The sequence below is a fragment of the Pipra filicauda genome, unplaced genomic scaffold, assembly GCF_003945595.2.
Source record: "Pipra filicauda isolate LSUMZ 115617 unplaced genomic scaffold, ASM394559v2 scaffold17_size4572894_pilon, whole genome shotgun sequence".
Classification (NCBI taxonomy): Eukaryota; Metazoa; Chordata; class Aves; order Passeriformes; family Pipridae; genus Pipra; species Pipra filicauda.
The window spans coordinates 730,635-746,839 of record NW_024104287.1 but is presented as its reverse complement, the minus strand read 5'-3'; the positions used below and the strand labels follow the sequence as shown (position 1 = coordinate 746,839).

The 16,205-nt window shown below is 43.4% G+C and overlaps 2 protein-coding genes across 5 annotated transcripts; both read right to left on the bottom strand.

Moving 5' to 3' along the window:
* Positions 1-2,908: 2,908 nt before the first annotated feature.
* On the bottom strand, positions 2,909-7,109 carry OSTC (oligosaccharyltransferase complex non-catalytic subunit). The gene is made up of 4 exons (XM_027736427.2): positions 6,895-7,109; positions 6,606-6,699; positions 4,856-5,053; positions 2,909-3,561 (listed from the first exon to the last, which is right to left on the bottom strand). Exons 1-4 carry the CDS (start codon positions 7,031-7,033, stop codon positions 3,543-3,545), a joined length of 450 nt encoding a protein of 149 aa, XP_027592228.1. The 5' UTR covers positions 7,034-7,109; the 3' UTR covers positions 2,909-3,542.
* A 2,942-nt stretch (positions 7,110-10,051) lies between these two features.
* RPL34 (ribosomal protein L34) lies at positions 10,052-13,829 on the bottom strand. Of its 4 annotated transcripts, none has more exons than XM_027736685.2 (5): positions 13,811-13,829; positions 12,919-12,992; positions 12,722-12,821; positions 11,864-11,967; positions 10,052-10,178 (listed from the first exon to the last, which is right to left on the bottom strand). In XM_027736685.2, the coding sequence occupies exons 2-5, from the start codon at positions 12,981-12,983 to the stop codon at positions 10,094-10,096; spliced, it is 354 nt and encodes a 117-aa protein (XP_027592486.1). In that variant the 5' UTR covers positions 12,984-12,992; positions 13,811-13,829; the 3' UTR covers positions 10,052-10,093. The 4 variants fall into 4 exon arrangements, with proteins under 4 accessions (XP_027592486.1, XP_039235844.1, XP_039235843.1 ...); XM_039379910.1 differs by lacking the exon at positions 13,811-13,829 and adding an exon at positions 13,605-13,623; XM_039379909.1 differs by lacking the exon at positions 13,811-13,829 and adding an exon at positions 13,387-13,562.
* Positions 13,830-16,205: the final 2,376 nt, after the last annotated feature.

The following is a 16,205-nucleotide window of genomic DNA, read 5'->3' as shown; positions in this document are numbered from 1 at the left end:
GGTTATGCAGGGAGGGTCAAAGCCCACACAGAATTTTATCTGGACACAGCTGTAAAAAACAATTAAAAGTGTTTCTATAAATACATTAGGAACAAAAGAGGGGCTAGGGAGAATCTCCCTCCTTTAGCGGATCTGCGGGGAAACATGGTGACAAAAGATGAGGAAAACACTGAGGTACTTCACGCCTTCTTTGCCACCTTCTCTTATAAGAGGACCAGTTATTCTATGAGTACCCAGCCCTCTGAGCTGGAAAATAGGGATGAGGAGCAGAATGTTTTGATCTGCTGGAGGGTAGGAAGGCTCTGCAGGGGGATCTGGACAGGCTGGATCCATGAGCCAAGACCAACTGCGTAAGGTCAAGTGCTTGATCTTGTCTTTGGGTCACAACCGCCCCAGCCAGCACCACAGGTTGGGGGCAGTGGCTGCAAAGCTGCTTGGCAGGAAAGGACCTGTTTGACAGCAGCTGAACAAGAGCCAGCAGTGTGCAAAGGTGGACAAGAAGGCCTATGAGAAGCAGTTGAGGAGCTGGAGTTGTTTAGCCTGGAGAACAAGGAGGCTCAGGGGTGACTTTACTGCTCTCTACAACTACCTGAAAAGATGTAGCCAGGTGGAGGTCGGTCTCTTCTCCCAAGTAAAAAGCGACAGGATGAGAGAAAACAGCATCAAGTTGTACAAGGGGAGGTTTCGACTGGGTATTAGGAAAAATGTCTTCAATGAAAGAGTGGTCAAGCACTGGAACAGGCTGCCCAGGGAAGCAGTGGGGTCACTGTCCACTGTCCTTGGAGGTATTTAAAAGACATGTATATGTGGCACTTAAGAGACATGGTTTAGTGGTGGGCTTTGCAGTGTTAGGTTGACAGTTGGATTCGATGGTCTTATAGGTCTTTTCCAACCAAAGTGATTCTTTGATTCTGTTACTATTCCACAATTTGCAGGAGTCTGGAAAATGCATTAGTGGTGGGGTGGCGTGGGGGGAAAAGAAACCAGGATATTCGTTCTTTTTTATCTAGAGGTATTTTTCAGCTTAACTCACTCAGGTATAAGATCACTTACGTATATACTAACTAAAAACTACACAAGTTATTTATCTCCTCTAGACTATATTGCCTAGGCATCATCACTCAGATATTACACTGAAGCCTACAGAGAAGCCATGGATTCAGTATTTTCTCCATCAAGAGAGCCAGAAAATCAAACCTCTCCACTTCAACCTGACTCTTTTTATTGCACTTGGAAGCAGGCCAAATTTCTGGTTTTAATCATGAAAAGATGTGTTCCTATAAGCTCTGCTTTACCTTTATCACAGTGTTTCAATTTTGTTTTTAATCTCCCACCCCACACTCTAGTTCAGTTGAACCTTGAAGATATGAACATAAAACAAAGATGGACATTGTCACTAGTTATGGGAAGTTTTCTTTCAGTCACTGAAATATTCCTATTTAAGTCCCTACACTAGAGGCCACTTGCTGTTACCTATAAAGAACAGTAGACAGTCGCAGAAAGCACCAGGATTTGTTTAACTGAAAATGGGATTCCCCTAAAGCATAGCAATACCTCTTCTTTGCAGGTTGACAGTGCTCAGTAGAAATTTTTCCTTTGGTGACCCAGAAGCCTCCAACCCGCATCCAAAATGAACCAATCTCCAGCTGTGCATTCTGCAATCTTCCTACCCAGTATGTGTCTTATTTCTGGGTGGTCTGTCTTCTGCTCTGCATTTGTTTTCCTGGTTCTCTCTGTGCCTCATACTTTGGCAGATAATCATACCAGACCTAGTTTGTAGCCTATGACCAAAGAAACATAAGTGATGTTCATTCAGCTTTCTTTGCTGCAGACAGTGTCACTGTCTTAGTTCTGGGAGAGTAAAACTATCTTCTACCTTGCAATTATGTCTGCTTTATCTGTTGTTTCAAGTTACATCATCTGGCATGCAATTATAATGAAACGCACTCCACAGACCACAGGCACTGAACTATGCCTTTAAAACCCCTGTTTAAGAGCATGCTCAATTTAGAACCAGCTGCAAATCTGGGAGGCTGAAGCTGAACTGCAGTGGAACAAGCACTGAGCCAGAGAATCTTGATTATATTCAGATGCATTAAAAAGTTGATCTATGTATCTAGTTATTTACTTACATAATATCAATACTCCCCCTTGAAGGTAAGCATGTGTCTCATCAAAACCAGAGTGACCAAAAGACAATTGCTTCTAAAAGACTGGAAACGTTGCAGTTATGAGCCTCATAAAACAGCTTAAACTACCTTAAATCTTAATGATAAGCATGTAAGATGAACAGATGCAAAACTGTCACACTGTACGTAAGAATGAGAGAGTAGAAGTGACATCCCAAGGGCAGATGACTAAAATCTAGCTCAGAAATTTGATAAAGTATGTGAACAGTAATGCTTACTTCCCAATTACAGGAATAAATTACTTTTCTCACTGAAAATTATTATACTGATTAAAATAGTGTTTCAAACACATATGGCTTGCAAAAAAAAAAAAAAGACATTTATGGAGATTCAGAGGGATCTTTCCTTCCTCCAAAATGCAATACATTACTTGAATGAAACATACCAGCAACATTCAATCTTTTAAAATTAGGACAAATTAAGTTGGAACCTTGCCCCTCACACAAAAAAGCAGCAGCTTAAAAAAGTAAGTTTTCTTGGCTACTGATAACAGTATGTTGTTTGCATACAGTACAAGTTCAAGGAAAATGAGGTTTCTTGTCCCTGATATTAAAAAAGAAAATAAAAAATATCATTATCCAACAGTGAAAATTAGAACTGAAATTATATGGTCATGGTATGGCATCTCAAGTCTGGATATAGAACAGTCCATGCACACAAGAAAAAGCTTCACAGATGGGCACACAAGAAAAAGCTTCACAGATGGCATAGAATTAAAATAATTTTGTAGAAAATAAGTTTTATTTGGCTCCTTTTGTACACTTTTTCTTAAAAAAAAAAATGCACATTCATACCGTTTGCCTTTCCCAGTGCATGTCTGGATTTGCTCACATAGAGCCAGTAATATCAAGGCAAAAGGTGCCTTTGAAATAATTTCAGACACATGGTATTTCAGCTGTAAAACATCCAAAGTTACTAATTTTCTGATTATAACTTGGAAATATTGTTTCAGGTGTTTCTTCTCTGATTCACACAAGTAAGTGTCCCACACAGGGAAGAGGAGACAGACCTGCAACAAAGAACTGTCAAGTCAATGGCAAATACTCATTTTAGGTAGAGCTAAAGGTAGCTTCATACTGAGTTGGGATATAAAAGAAATACTCAGCTAGGTAACTTCTCTTTTTCAAAAGCTCTACGTCAGAAATGATAAAACATTGCTGGAGTACTACAAATCAGCCATTGGTAGTGAGAGTTTGTTTGCAGAGGAAGCACTCTTTCCCTAGTTGTTTCTCACAGCCAGGTCTCTTTGCTGCTGTTGATGGTGACTATGGAACTTGTTTCTTCCTGTTTCTTCTTAAACGTTTCATGAAGTGAAGCAAATTCAGCTTGTGCTTTCATACACCACAAGAGGTACTAACCCATCAAGTAGCCCCTACAGAAAACAAAATAAGTCAGAAAAAGAGGAAACACAGGCAGCACTCCTCAGAAAATCAAGAGATGTACAATCTCAAAACAAAACTTTAGACTGCCAAAACAACTGCTGATCAAGGCTATTTGGCCATCTTAACTACACACTCCTTTCTCAGTTGATTTCCTTCAATGAACACTGAAAATGGAATAGCCTATTCTAAATCCAACTTTGATAGTTGTTTGGAATTTCTGAAGCCCATGCTACACCCTACGAAAGGTTCTTTATTTGTACCCTTCACACAAACTACCAGTTTTAAGGTATCCAATATAACCTGATCTTTTCTGGCATTCAACACAAATCTGTTCTCTTTTCTCTTCCATTTCTCTGAAGTTCTGTTTCTTTAATGAATTTCAGAAAAGGACCTCCTAAGACACACGTGTACTCAATGAAACAAAAAAATATATAGCATCAATGAAGCAAGAATACAGAGCAGGCTCCTATCCAGTTCTCTGCTGCCAGGGAACCCATCACTTCTGTGTTATTAAAGAAAAATTCTAACTACAAAAAAATATTTAAGAAAGGAAGAATGACTGTCACTATTAAATGAACACTTCATGGAGCTACTCCAAAAATTAGGTACCAGTACCCCCAGACATCAGGTTTCAGCTCTTCTAAATTAAACAGATAGACTGAAAAATAACATGGAGGGAAGAAATTGGAAAACCTGCATTTAGATATTTGGATTTTGCATAGTCTGAAAGCTCCAGACCTTTCCTACTTTTTGATCTGTGAATATAGATGCATTAAAACACTATATACATTGTATGCTTCAGTTTTCCAGCAACAACAACAAAACCCCAGACATCATCGTTACTATAGGACTGCTTTGGATGTTTCTGAACTCTTATTACTGCTACCATCAATTATTCTAGTTATGATATCTAAGGTACACTGTCCCTATAAAGAACTTATTTACCTTTCTTTGACAATTTCTTCTTCCTCAAAGTACTAATTTGTAACTACTTTTACCTGACCAGTACATACAATGAATTTTAAGGTACACTGACCAAGTCAGACTCACTAATTGCATTTTTTTACATACCAAAAACTGACGCCATTTTTTAACCACAGCACAACCTTACAGTAGCTGGCTCCCAAAGCATCCCACCTCACTCAAGGTGTTCCAAAAAAGTGTTGAAAAAAGCAACTTATAGTCAAGCCAAAGATCACTGCATTTGCTGTTACTCTTAAATTTAACATGTCACACATGAGCCCACAAGGAGAAGAAAAGCTGAAAGATAATTAAATCACTTACGGTAATTTCATCCTCATGAAAACTCTGGCCATGAAGAAGCTCAAAAGCACACTGACAAATCCAATAAAGAGCAAAAGAAACCTATTCAACTTGGGGATATTTGGTGCATTGGATCGATCCAGAATTATGAATCCTAGTCCACCCATTGTGAAGAGGAAGCTGGATGCGAGGCCTTCCATAATATACTGTCCATTTACTCTAAAGGAAAAAAAAAGGGTGAAGGGAAGAAGAGAAACCAGAAAAAGATTAAAGAAATCATTTACATTTCAAATCCCATCTAGTCAACCTGCTTTTGCTGTACAAACACATAGCATGTTTAATTTTGATGGTTGACTTTCTAACTAAAAGTAAGCAGGAAACCAACTTTATACAATTGCATCAAGACTTCAATATGTAACTTATCTCCAGGACTGACAGTCTGCAAGGTGGCCAGCCAAACACACCAGTGGATTTACATATAGTAGTGTACACTAATGGCTACTGCACAGGCTCATCAGTTTTCAGAAATATCTATTCCAAAGAAGTCCCTAGTTACACAGATGGTTCAAGGCATGGAACCATGATCCTCCTATTTCCATCCCAATGTTTAGGCACAGTGCCTGAGTCCTTATCCCCGGACAAATCCCACTCAGAGCAATATGTCAGCATATGAAGCACATGCTGGTTCCAGCACACAGCAATTCCTGCCTGCAGGATGTTTCGCTCCCTGCTCGCTGAGGCTGCACATATCCATTGCAGGGACCCAGCCCAAGGGTGTCCCAGCTCTCTGTCAGTCCAGACAGTCAGAATTCCTTCTGACAAAGCTCAGGTGGAGAGAGGAGATGACAGGGTGCAGAAAGGATATTGCACCTGGATCACAAATCTCCTGCTTCCCACAGTCACCAAACCAGTTTCCTATCCTTGTAATTAACAATACTAGTAATCTCATAAAACTGGCATTGATGAAACAACTATGCATGCTAATACATAAACAAAGATTATCATTAATGCCTCATATCCTGAAAACAAAAAAGTTGGTCTTCTTTCATGTTGTTTACACTGACTTGGGCTAAAGTGTAAGCAACTCCCTGCAGCAGCCAGATTCATCTGCGCTGGAACAATCCAAGCCAGTCTGAAATATGTACTGTATCTAGTCCAAGTCAAAATCTGCACACAAAGCATGACACAGACCTCACAGATTCAAACAATGTTTTTGGTATTTGTTACCACATACATAAAATACCCATGGCTACAAACGTGCATTCAACTGTCTTCAGACCAATCTGTTACCAAGAGTCTCTAGATTGTTTTCAGTAAAAGACTCCAAGAAGACACTGTTGTTGCATACTTGTAATTATTTTCCCCACCCTCAGACACAAGAGTCCCAACTACACTGGAGTTTAAAAGGCCAGAACCAGAAATTTCACAAACATCATGTGTGCTGCTATGAAAAACCATCAAATGTATCTGTATCCACTATAAAACTCAACTTGAACAGCGGGAAACAGAAGTATTGCCAGCTCAAAACATTTTTTTTTATCAGAGTTTCATTTTTTAAAGTTTTAGGACTAGGCTTTTCAATTTCAACTGTTTTCAATGCTCGTCTTTTTTTTTTTCTAAGTACTTGCAAACCAAGAATTGATATAGAACAGTTGCCTTACACAGAGAGCTCAAATGAAAAAGCAAAAAAAAAAAGCAGATGCACAGCTCCGTAAGGCGGCGTTTATTCCCCCTGTACTTGGGCATCTGCAGGACAGGGCTCTGCTCCTACCTGTATGCCAGAAAGGCCACCGGCCTCTGATGTCCGTGCTCGTCTGTCATCGACCCCACACTGGGAGGCTCCACAATCACGTCATAGATAATTCCTGTGGGAAGGAAAGCAAGCACCGTCTTTGACACGCAGCAGCGAGAACGGCCCTGACCTCGCAGGGACGCCCGGGGCTGGCCGAGGGTCGGACCTGGACAAGGATCAGCGGCGGCTCCGCCGCCCGGGGCAGGGGCCGAGGAAGAGTTGCTCCGTGAGCGAGGCCTCCCGCCCGCCCTGCCGGTCGCGGCCTCACCTCCGGTGATGAGGAAGTAGGACACGACCACCAGCGCGTACACGGTCATGGCCGAAGGCATGTGCACCCAGCTCGGCCGCTTCAGCTTGATATTGGGGCACTCGAGCACGGCGAAGGGCAGGCGGTACAGAGTCTCCATGGCGGCGGTGCGGTCCCAGGGGCAGCCGCAGCGCCGCTGCTCCTTACCTCCTTACCTTCTTCCCTTCCTTCCTTCCTTCCTTCCCTCCCTCCCTGCCCGACCCGTCCCGCCGCCGCCGAACCCTCCGCGGCCGGACACGAAAGCGGAAGCGGAAATGGGTTGCCGCGTCCTGACAGGGGAAAATTGACAAATTTAAAAACTACAAACTAAACAAATCACTCGAAATCTATGCCCAGACGGAAATTATAGGCATAAAAAAAAGATAAGGTTTTTTTTTCTGCGTAAAAACATCGGAAAAGCTGCCCACCCTCTGCCGGATGATCTATCTGTCTTACTCACCTGCCGGGACCCGGCAGACCTGACGTGTCGGTGCCGAGTAACGGCTCGGGGCGGTGGGCGTGGTCGGAGGCGTGGTCGGTGCGCGGGCCCCGCCCCCGACCCGGGCAGCCACGTGTCCACCCGGCGGGTCCCGGTGCCGCGGGGCCGGGATAGGCACACGCGTGTGCCCGGCGGGAACACCGGCGCTCGACACTGGGGAACAGAACAAAATCCACAGTAGCCTCACCCCAGTCCCTGTGCAGGGAGAGTGGGGCTGGGATGCCCCTTGCCCGCACCTTGGGATGTGGTGGATGTGGTGCCCATCCTGACCTGCAGCCAGAGAAGACCCCGACAGCTGCACAGCGAGACCAGGGAGAAAAGGCACAGTCCAGCAGTAGCTGCTGAGAGCACCCGGGTTACCTGTGCATTACAGATCAGCTCACACACTTCTGCAAGCATGCAAGCACCTCATCAGCCCAGACCAGCCACACCAGGCAGGACATAGGGAAGAAACTCCCTATTTTCAGCAGAAGCTTGTCTAGTTCCTCTTGCTTCATGGAAGGCGCAGGGGAGAGCCCTTCACTCCAGGTTACAGGAGCGCATTTAAAAGCACGTGCTCCAGCTGAACTCGCCCCACCTCACCAAGCCATCCAGCCTACTTCCCACTGCCCAGCCCTGCCCCAAATGACCGCCCCCATACCCACACGGCACTGTCTGCTCAAACTGCTAAAAAAGAAATTAAGAGCCTTCTTACCATTTTGCTGACATTTTGCCTAACGACTGCTTTTATTTCTGCCAACAGCAGCAATACCACTTCTAACTCAGAACTGCTGTCTCTCAGTGCAATCATGTAATATATAATTAGCTATTTTTAGTGTTGGCCTTTCTGTTTGAGAAAATCTCCCTCTGTGCCTGTCAACAGACATTTATAACTCTTACCCTCATTATTCCGAAAGTGTTCTCCCTCCATCTTGCATCCTTTCCAAGAGCCTGAAGGAAAACTCTAATCTCACAGCTTTTAAAGCAAAACAAGAGCACTTTTGGGGCAGGTTAGACATGCCTGCCCTACTTGCTGCTTCTGCTTTAAAAAAATTTTTCCAGCATGCTGAAGTACTGAAGTTTGTACTAACACAGGAAGACAACTAATAAAATTTTAACTTCATAAACTATAGTAACGGCACCTAAAAATGTCAGGGTACTAATGTTAGTCTTAAATAAACCTCCTTTAATTAGCTACAGTAGCCTTTGCAACAAGTTTTAGCATAACCCAAGCTGAGGAAAAACGCTTCATAACTTAAAGCTGCAACATTTATTTTGAGAACACTGACAGAATCTTTTTAAGAACTTGGGACACCGTGAAAAAATTATTGGGGAGGTACAGCTCCTTTCACCATGCACGATGTTAAGTCAGATTCCCTGGATCATAGCCACCTCCTGGTGTCACACCCAGGAGGCAGCTGTGAGTTGGCAGGCACCTCACCCAAACCACCAGCTTGCTGCCACCAAAGGGCAGGGCTTTCCACCAACTCAGTCTGCTGTCCTTTGTTTCTTGGCTGACTGTACAGCCTAACAGGCTGCAGAGCTGGGCGCAGTGTGATGAGGTAGGAGGGACCTGCACACATCCCTCAGAGCCACAGCCTGACCACTCCACATGTGACTTTAGAAACCTCTTGCAATGGCATCCTCACTGCTCCCAGTTAAATCTCTGCACTCAGTAATTGTTTCTCCTCCTTTCTTATTCTCATGGTGGAACTTACCACTTTTTGAAAAAAGTTATTGGTAAAAATAGATAAAAATACATTCTTGTCAGATACTAAAAGCAATTAAAAATTCAGAGCTGGGGGCAAGGAATACCACTGTACCCACAGGTAACACAAGAATTATCCTGAGTGTGTTAAAGCACTCCTGGATAGCATTAGAGACACATTTAGAGCTCTCTACAAAACAGAACGAAGCAAAGCCATTTTCACTTTTTACATTACCATTACATCCTTGGTGATAAACCAGCAGAATTTTGGTTCAAGTTTCAATACCAGAGGCCTAAATTGCTCCTCTAAAACCTAATGTGGAAGCCATTAAAGGTTTGCCTTAGCTGCACCCTGGAGCTCTGCTGGTATCATACCTCCAAGTGCTGACCCAGGAAGCACCCAAAGAACAGGATACAGCAGCCACAGCTTTTTTCCAGGAGATTCAGATGTAGCAGTGTGCAACTGTTGCTAGTGGGTACAGCAATGGTATTGAGAAGTCAAGACTATTCCTCCCCTTCAGATTCAAGTAATGGTAAATGTATCACATACGATTAAAAAAAAATTATCTACCTTAGGCCTACACTAGCTCTCCTCTTCTTCACCTGACAATCTTTCTTCCAGCCTTTTGATGGTTTGCGTCGCCTTTTCAGAGTCCAAACTTTCTTCTGAGCCAAGTTCTCTGATGACTTCATACACAGCTGTTGCCATAAAGAAATAAAACCTGCACTGCTCGAAGTTACTCCAATCCCTCCACAGGACTGAGGGGCAGAGCTGGGAGTCCTGTTTAACCAGACCTCCTTCCACCTGCTTGATTTCCCTGTAGCACACAGCACAGAACAGAGCATCCTGACTTACGGGTTTTGTTGCACCAAAACCCAGTTCTGAATTCTACAAGCTGTGAGAAGCAGCTCCTACCAGCCTTGAACAGAACATGGAATGACAGGACACAAGAGAAGTGGAGCTTTCATTTATTGGGATGAAACTACAAATAGATTCACTTTGACTTCTGGCTCTGTGCTTGTGCCTTCAGTACTTTCACAACAATCTTCTGCTCCTCAATAAGAAAAGCTCGTTTGATCCTGGAAAAGAAAAACAACTTAAGGACATGTATCTACCTACCTCAGTAAAACCCACAAAAATAACACAAGTTACAATTAATTCTGTAGTCTCCAACATCATTGCATATGTCGTGCTGGTTCCACAATTACGCAAAAAGGGAAACTGTCCATGTCCTTGCCAGCAGCAAGAGACAGGGACAGTGGCACTGGATGAATGTAGTGGTTCGGGGAAGAAGGTCTACTGTGCCTACAAATTTAAGGTGAGTGGCTTGTAGGCAAGCAAGGTAATACCCAATGGCTGAACACTGGGAAAGTTACTGTCTTCACCAATCTGAGAGCAAAAAGCAGAACTCCTAACTGGCAAGTTAATTTAGCTGCTAAGTCGTCACTGGTGTGATCAGTCATGGTCAGTCCTCTTCCACAGAACTATGGTAAACTCTAGGTGCATCCAGTTATCAAAACCAGGAACAGTTCCTCTGTCAGGATTAAAGCTCTTTTGCACATCAACAGGGAAAATCCTAACAGGTCAAGTCATGCCCAAATTCAGCTATTTCTGGAAGATATGCAGGGCCAGCATGCAGATGGACAGACCTATGCAACAGTACTCATATATCAATGGCCTATCTGATGGTTTTGAGTTAAAACACAAATACACCATACTCACTTTTCTACCTCTGAACACTGAAAAGTACCTTTCATATGCATTTGGTATATATGGCTACTTTTGCAGTACCTAAAACCTACCAGAGACGCCTAAGCAGGCACAGGAGAAAACCCAACCATTACAGGGAAGGAGCTGTGTTTTTTGGTTTAGGCAGAATAGGAATAAGACATACTCATGCACTAAAAAATACCTATCAAGCTCATTAAGTGTTTGGAAAAACACTCAGGGAAAAAAAAATTGGTTTTCAACACAGTAAAGTTATGCTATGGATCTGCAGCTGTAACAACTCATCTTCAGTAGCACCTAATGCAATTTAAGAACTCCCACGTGCCAAAAAAACCAACCAATCAACCAACCAAATAAAGAACCCCCACCACCCAAAAAACCCAACAAAAACAAACCCAAAAAACCCCACTGTCATTAGACTGCTGACGCTGGAGATCTGCTTTGGTTGCCATTCACGGAGATGACAAAATTTGACATAATTTTTTGTCATACATTTTTCCTCAAACTTTTGTCAAGGAAGTATAGGATGTACAGCTGTTATACAATAAAACTGAATTTAGTGAGGCCCAGCAAAGGCCATCTTAAAGCTTAATCACATAAAGATGCTTAACATGCAACCAAATAATATCTCTGAACCCCAAAACACTACAAAGAGGTGAGAAATTCAACTAAACTTGCACTAGTAACTTTGTGTAAGACAAAAGAATAGGACAACAGACGAGAAAAGTTTATGGGGGCTCAACACAAAACAAAAATCCTGCATGAGCAGACTTTAGCACCCAAGTAGCAGCACAGTATAAAATCACGAAGAACATGAGGTCTCTACAAAGCAGCTTCATATACAGTAAGTAGCTCAGTCCAAAGGACAGGGACAGACACTGCTGCTCACATGCTCCAAGCTGACCCTCTCCATTTCACTACACCAGTGTCAGACAAGAGTCTTCAAAATTTTAGTCCACATTACGAAAACACAGAGAGATGTAAAAATCTCACACGAGGTAACCTCAAGAGTGAAGTTCCCTTTCTGTAAGCTTACCTGTCACGGACACACTTAGCACACATAGAACCACCATAGGCCCTGCTAACGTGCTTCTTTGTTTTGGACAGCCTCATGAGAACTTTGGGGCGTACAGCACGGACCTATGGAGAGTAAAAACAGGAAGGGTATCATAAGACAGGGATTTTGGGTAACAGCCATATAAAAAACAACATCACTTTCATAGTTTTAAAGAAAAAGCAGCAGGACCTGAAGTTGACTTGATATTCAAGACACTAAGAAGTGACTGAAGTCACAGCTCGTTGTATGTGCCACCTTCAGCACTCCCAAGCTGATCTTTTTATTCTATCATAGGGTTTCACCAACAGGTTTGTAAAAAAACTGTTTATAGTAAAAGACTGTTTTCCCAAGGGTTCCCAAGGAATTGCTCAAAGATAGACATTACTCAAGCATTCCATAACTGTTAAAAGCATTGATGTTACATCAAGAAATCATTTGGAAGAAAAATATCAGGCTAAAAACATTAATTCCTTAAAGTTTCCTAAAGCTTGGCTTACCCTTTTTTTTTTTTGCAAGTCTAACAGATCCAATTTAGATTTTTAAATCACAGAATCACCTTGTCTAGCTTCAAAATTTCAGTTACATGTTATAAAACAATGGGGTTTAAATGTAACAGTAACAAGAATCTCAAGCATTAAAAAGCAATTGCTGTTTGAGCTTCCAAATCTCATTTTATCAGCTAAATCTTACCCTATTTGAACAAAAATATTTTAAAGAAGTTATTACAACAAGAACTCACCAAATAAACAGGCATATCACACTACTTGAAAAGGCTCTTTGTACTGAAAAAACATTGCTATGGAGAAACACCCTTACACCAGCCAGGCTCATACTTACACCACGAAGCCTTCCTGGGCATATCCCACATGCTGACTTGGGTGCCTTTCCCACTTTCTTGGTGTAAAGGTAAACAATCCTGTTCCCGGGTGTTCGGGACCTGAGCACAGCAGAAAAAACACTCAGTTAATGTAACAACCAAAACTTAGCCATCACCTTCTTACAATGTCATTTTTCTTAGAAACTGTCTTACTTACAGTCTGGTCTTGTTGGAAGCTGTGTTGTAGGACAACCTACGGCGGTAGGTCAGGCGCTGAACCATTTTTTAAACCTAAGGAAGCCAAAAACAAAGCAGCACTAGTTTAAGGGTTGGATATCCACATAGAAGTTCATGTATCACAGCACCACCTGTGCTCCAGGTGTAAATTAGGATCTGTCCATTCTGCAGTAATAAAATTCGAGCATCTCCTCATCAATGATAGTCAACACAATTAAAAAAACAACAAAACAAACGACAGCAGGTACAGCATAGTTTGCAATGAGGATCCATTTGAACTAACTTGCACACTGCTCAATATCCTGGTCTTGCCCACGTGATGTCACGCTTCCCGAAGAAACTGCTTAAAGCTTTAGCAGCTACATATTTTATAATCAACATAAGCCTCGGACTTTATAATCCTGTTGTTCAAACCTGAACTTGCCAATAAAAAGGCATATTATATTACCTGAAAAGGCTCTGTGTGCTGAAAAAACACTGCTGTAGATGAAAACCCTTACACCAGTCAGGCTCATACTTACACCGCACAGATAATTTTATAAGCTACGTATTTTATAACCAACTGGCAAGGCCGCAGATTGAGTTGCAGCAAGCCGCGCGGTTTCCTGTCTTATCTGAGAGCAAGCTGTGTTAGTAACAGCCCAGGCACAGACCGCAGCCACTCACTGGGGCCCGGGAGACGCGGGCCCTGCTGGGGAGGCCCGGCCTCTCCATCGGGCAGCTCTTGCCGCACCCCCAGCCCAAGCGCGGGCGGCAACGGCGCCGCTGGTCCCTCTGCACAGCCCCCTGGGGCCTCTGGTCTCCCTGTCCACCCGCCGTGCCGCGGATGGGGGCGGATGGACGCGCACAGCCCTCGGCCCGCGCCGCCATACCTGGAGCCGCCGGACCCGGAAGAGGAAGCGGAAACGTGTGGGGCAACACTGAAAGAGCTGCGCGCTGGAACCCGGAAGGAATAGCGGCACACACCCACTGCCATTCGTCTCCCGGCCGTGGTGGCGTGTGGGCGCCGCCATGTTGTACGGAGAGGAGGTGCAAGGGTGGAGCCATGTTGTACGGATAAAGTGGGGCGGGTCTCCGCTCGGCGGCAGCAGCGGCGCTGGAAGCGGTGGGGATGATGGGGGTCACGGTGAAGCACGAAAGAATCCTTTCTGCTGCGGACGCTCCACTTTTCCCAGGGTTTCTCTGCACAGGCTTCCCCGCCCGCCCCCTTCCCCCCCCGTTTTATTTATTGTGCGTTTTACCGAAAAAAGTTTTGTGCTTCGTTATGGTAGTTATGTAGCTATGGGCCCAGAAGCCGTTTCTCAGGGTGCTGTTCTAAGCTCCGAATTACAAGTCATTCATACATGGCTTTTCCATGCCAAACCAGCAGGTAACACACCTGGAAGCTGTGTGTTTTACGCAAAACTTCCACCATTTGGAAAAGCTGGTCTCCCTGAAGGCTGTGCCCCTTCTCCTGCCAGAATCCCCTGCATGCCACACCTGGAGCACCATAGGGATATCCTTGCCATGCTCCATTCCCCTTAAGATACCCTCCCAGATGCTGCACCAGGCTGAAAGGCTGATCCCAAAACTGGGCCCTGTGGAGAGCAACACAGTACCCGTGTTTGTCTGACACCCCCTGGCTGTGCCAGCACTGCACTCAGAGCCTTGGATGAAAGAGCCTTGTGCCTGTTTACCAAAACGTGTACTCACTGTTTCATGTGCTCCAGGGCAGATGCTTAAGTAGGAGCAAGAAGATATAAAACTTTCTCTGTTGGTCAGGTCAAAGGTCCACCTCACTCAAAATACTATATCCAAGCCACAGGTACCTAATAAAAAGCATCGGGGAGACAGGACACAGCTAGCTGATCTTTCCCTTAATACACCCTCCCTGCGTTCAGCTGTCAGCATGATACAAGTTTCCTGATCTGGGTCACGTTTTCTGACTTTTGAGATTAGCCCAGTTGGGTAGAGCATGGTGCTAATAACATCAGGGTTGTAGGTTTGAGCCCTGTAGGGGCCATTCACTTAAGAGTTGGACTCAACAATCCTTGTGGGTCCCTTCCAACTCAGAATATTCTCTGAAATCTATTTAATAGCCTCTGGTAGATCCCTGAGAAAAGATTTTCATATGGCGTCAATGGGAAACCACCATCTGCAAGGGGGATGGGGTTGGGCCCACCCTCTGTGAGCCCTGAAATGCTCTGTTGCTCCACTGACCTGAGCAATGTTCCACAATGACAACCAGGGACCCACACATTAAATATGCAGGGTGCTGCTGCTGCCATCATTAGTGGCTTCAGCTTTGCTTTTGGAGAGTAGCGGGTGCTCAGAAAGCTTTGATGTGTCCTTCTGGCCTTATTTATGGGTTTGAAACTCACAGTTCATTGTACTGCAGCCTCCCTGTTTTCAATTTATAATTATTATTTTGGTTCATTATTGACTCTTTTTAAAGTGCAAATTATGGACACCAGGATTTTTTTTTTCTTTTTCATGAAAGAAGAGAAAATATGTATGAACTAGATTTTAGGGTATATTTAAAATAGGAGCATATTTCAGATGACGAGTAAATTTCAGAGCAATTAGAGTATTTAATATGAACTTTCTAGGCCTAGAACCCTGAGGGGAATAGGAAAGCCAATTAAATTAGATTAAATAATCATGCCTAAATATGAAAGTGTAACAGAATCCAATTGTTAAAGAACAACACTATTAAATTTATGATAGAATAGTTTAGATGTTGTCAGTGCAACAGGTAACTCTTCTATTATTGAAGAACACTATCAATATTTTTTTGAATTTACCCTGCTTTGGCCTTTAAACTAAACTGGTGTAAATTTTAGAAGCTGTCAATTAAATCCCAGCAGTTCTCTTCTGCTGATGCACTGGCCTAGCTTTTCAAGCATTCTCAGTTTGTTTTGAAAGATGAACAGGGCTATTGGGCAAACGGCTCTTCACAGCATCTAGAAATGTTAGCTCATTGACAACTGGTTTAATGCTATCTAATGTGGACATAAGATTTGAAGCAGAAGCTCACAAAGCCCCTTTTGTACAGATTAGTCCTAGTCAAGTGATTCTCTCATGTTCTATGCTTCTCCTACCTCTTCACAGGACCAAATCGTCTCTTTTGGGAGCAGTTATTTTCCACGTCCAATATGTCTCATTACCTCTTTATGCATTTTCTTCTTTCCTTGAATACAACGAAGGGGATGGGTTAGCAAATGCACAACCCAACAATGCAGAAAAGTAACAGTGGCAGCCTACAAAATCTATTTTTCACCTTCTAGG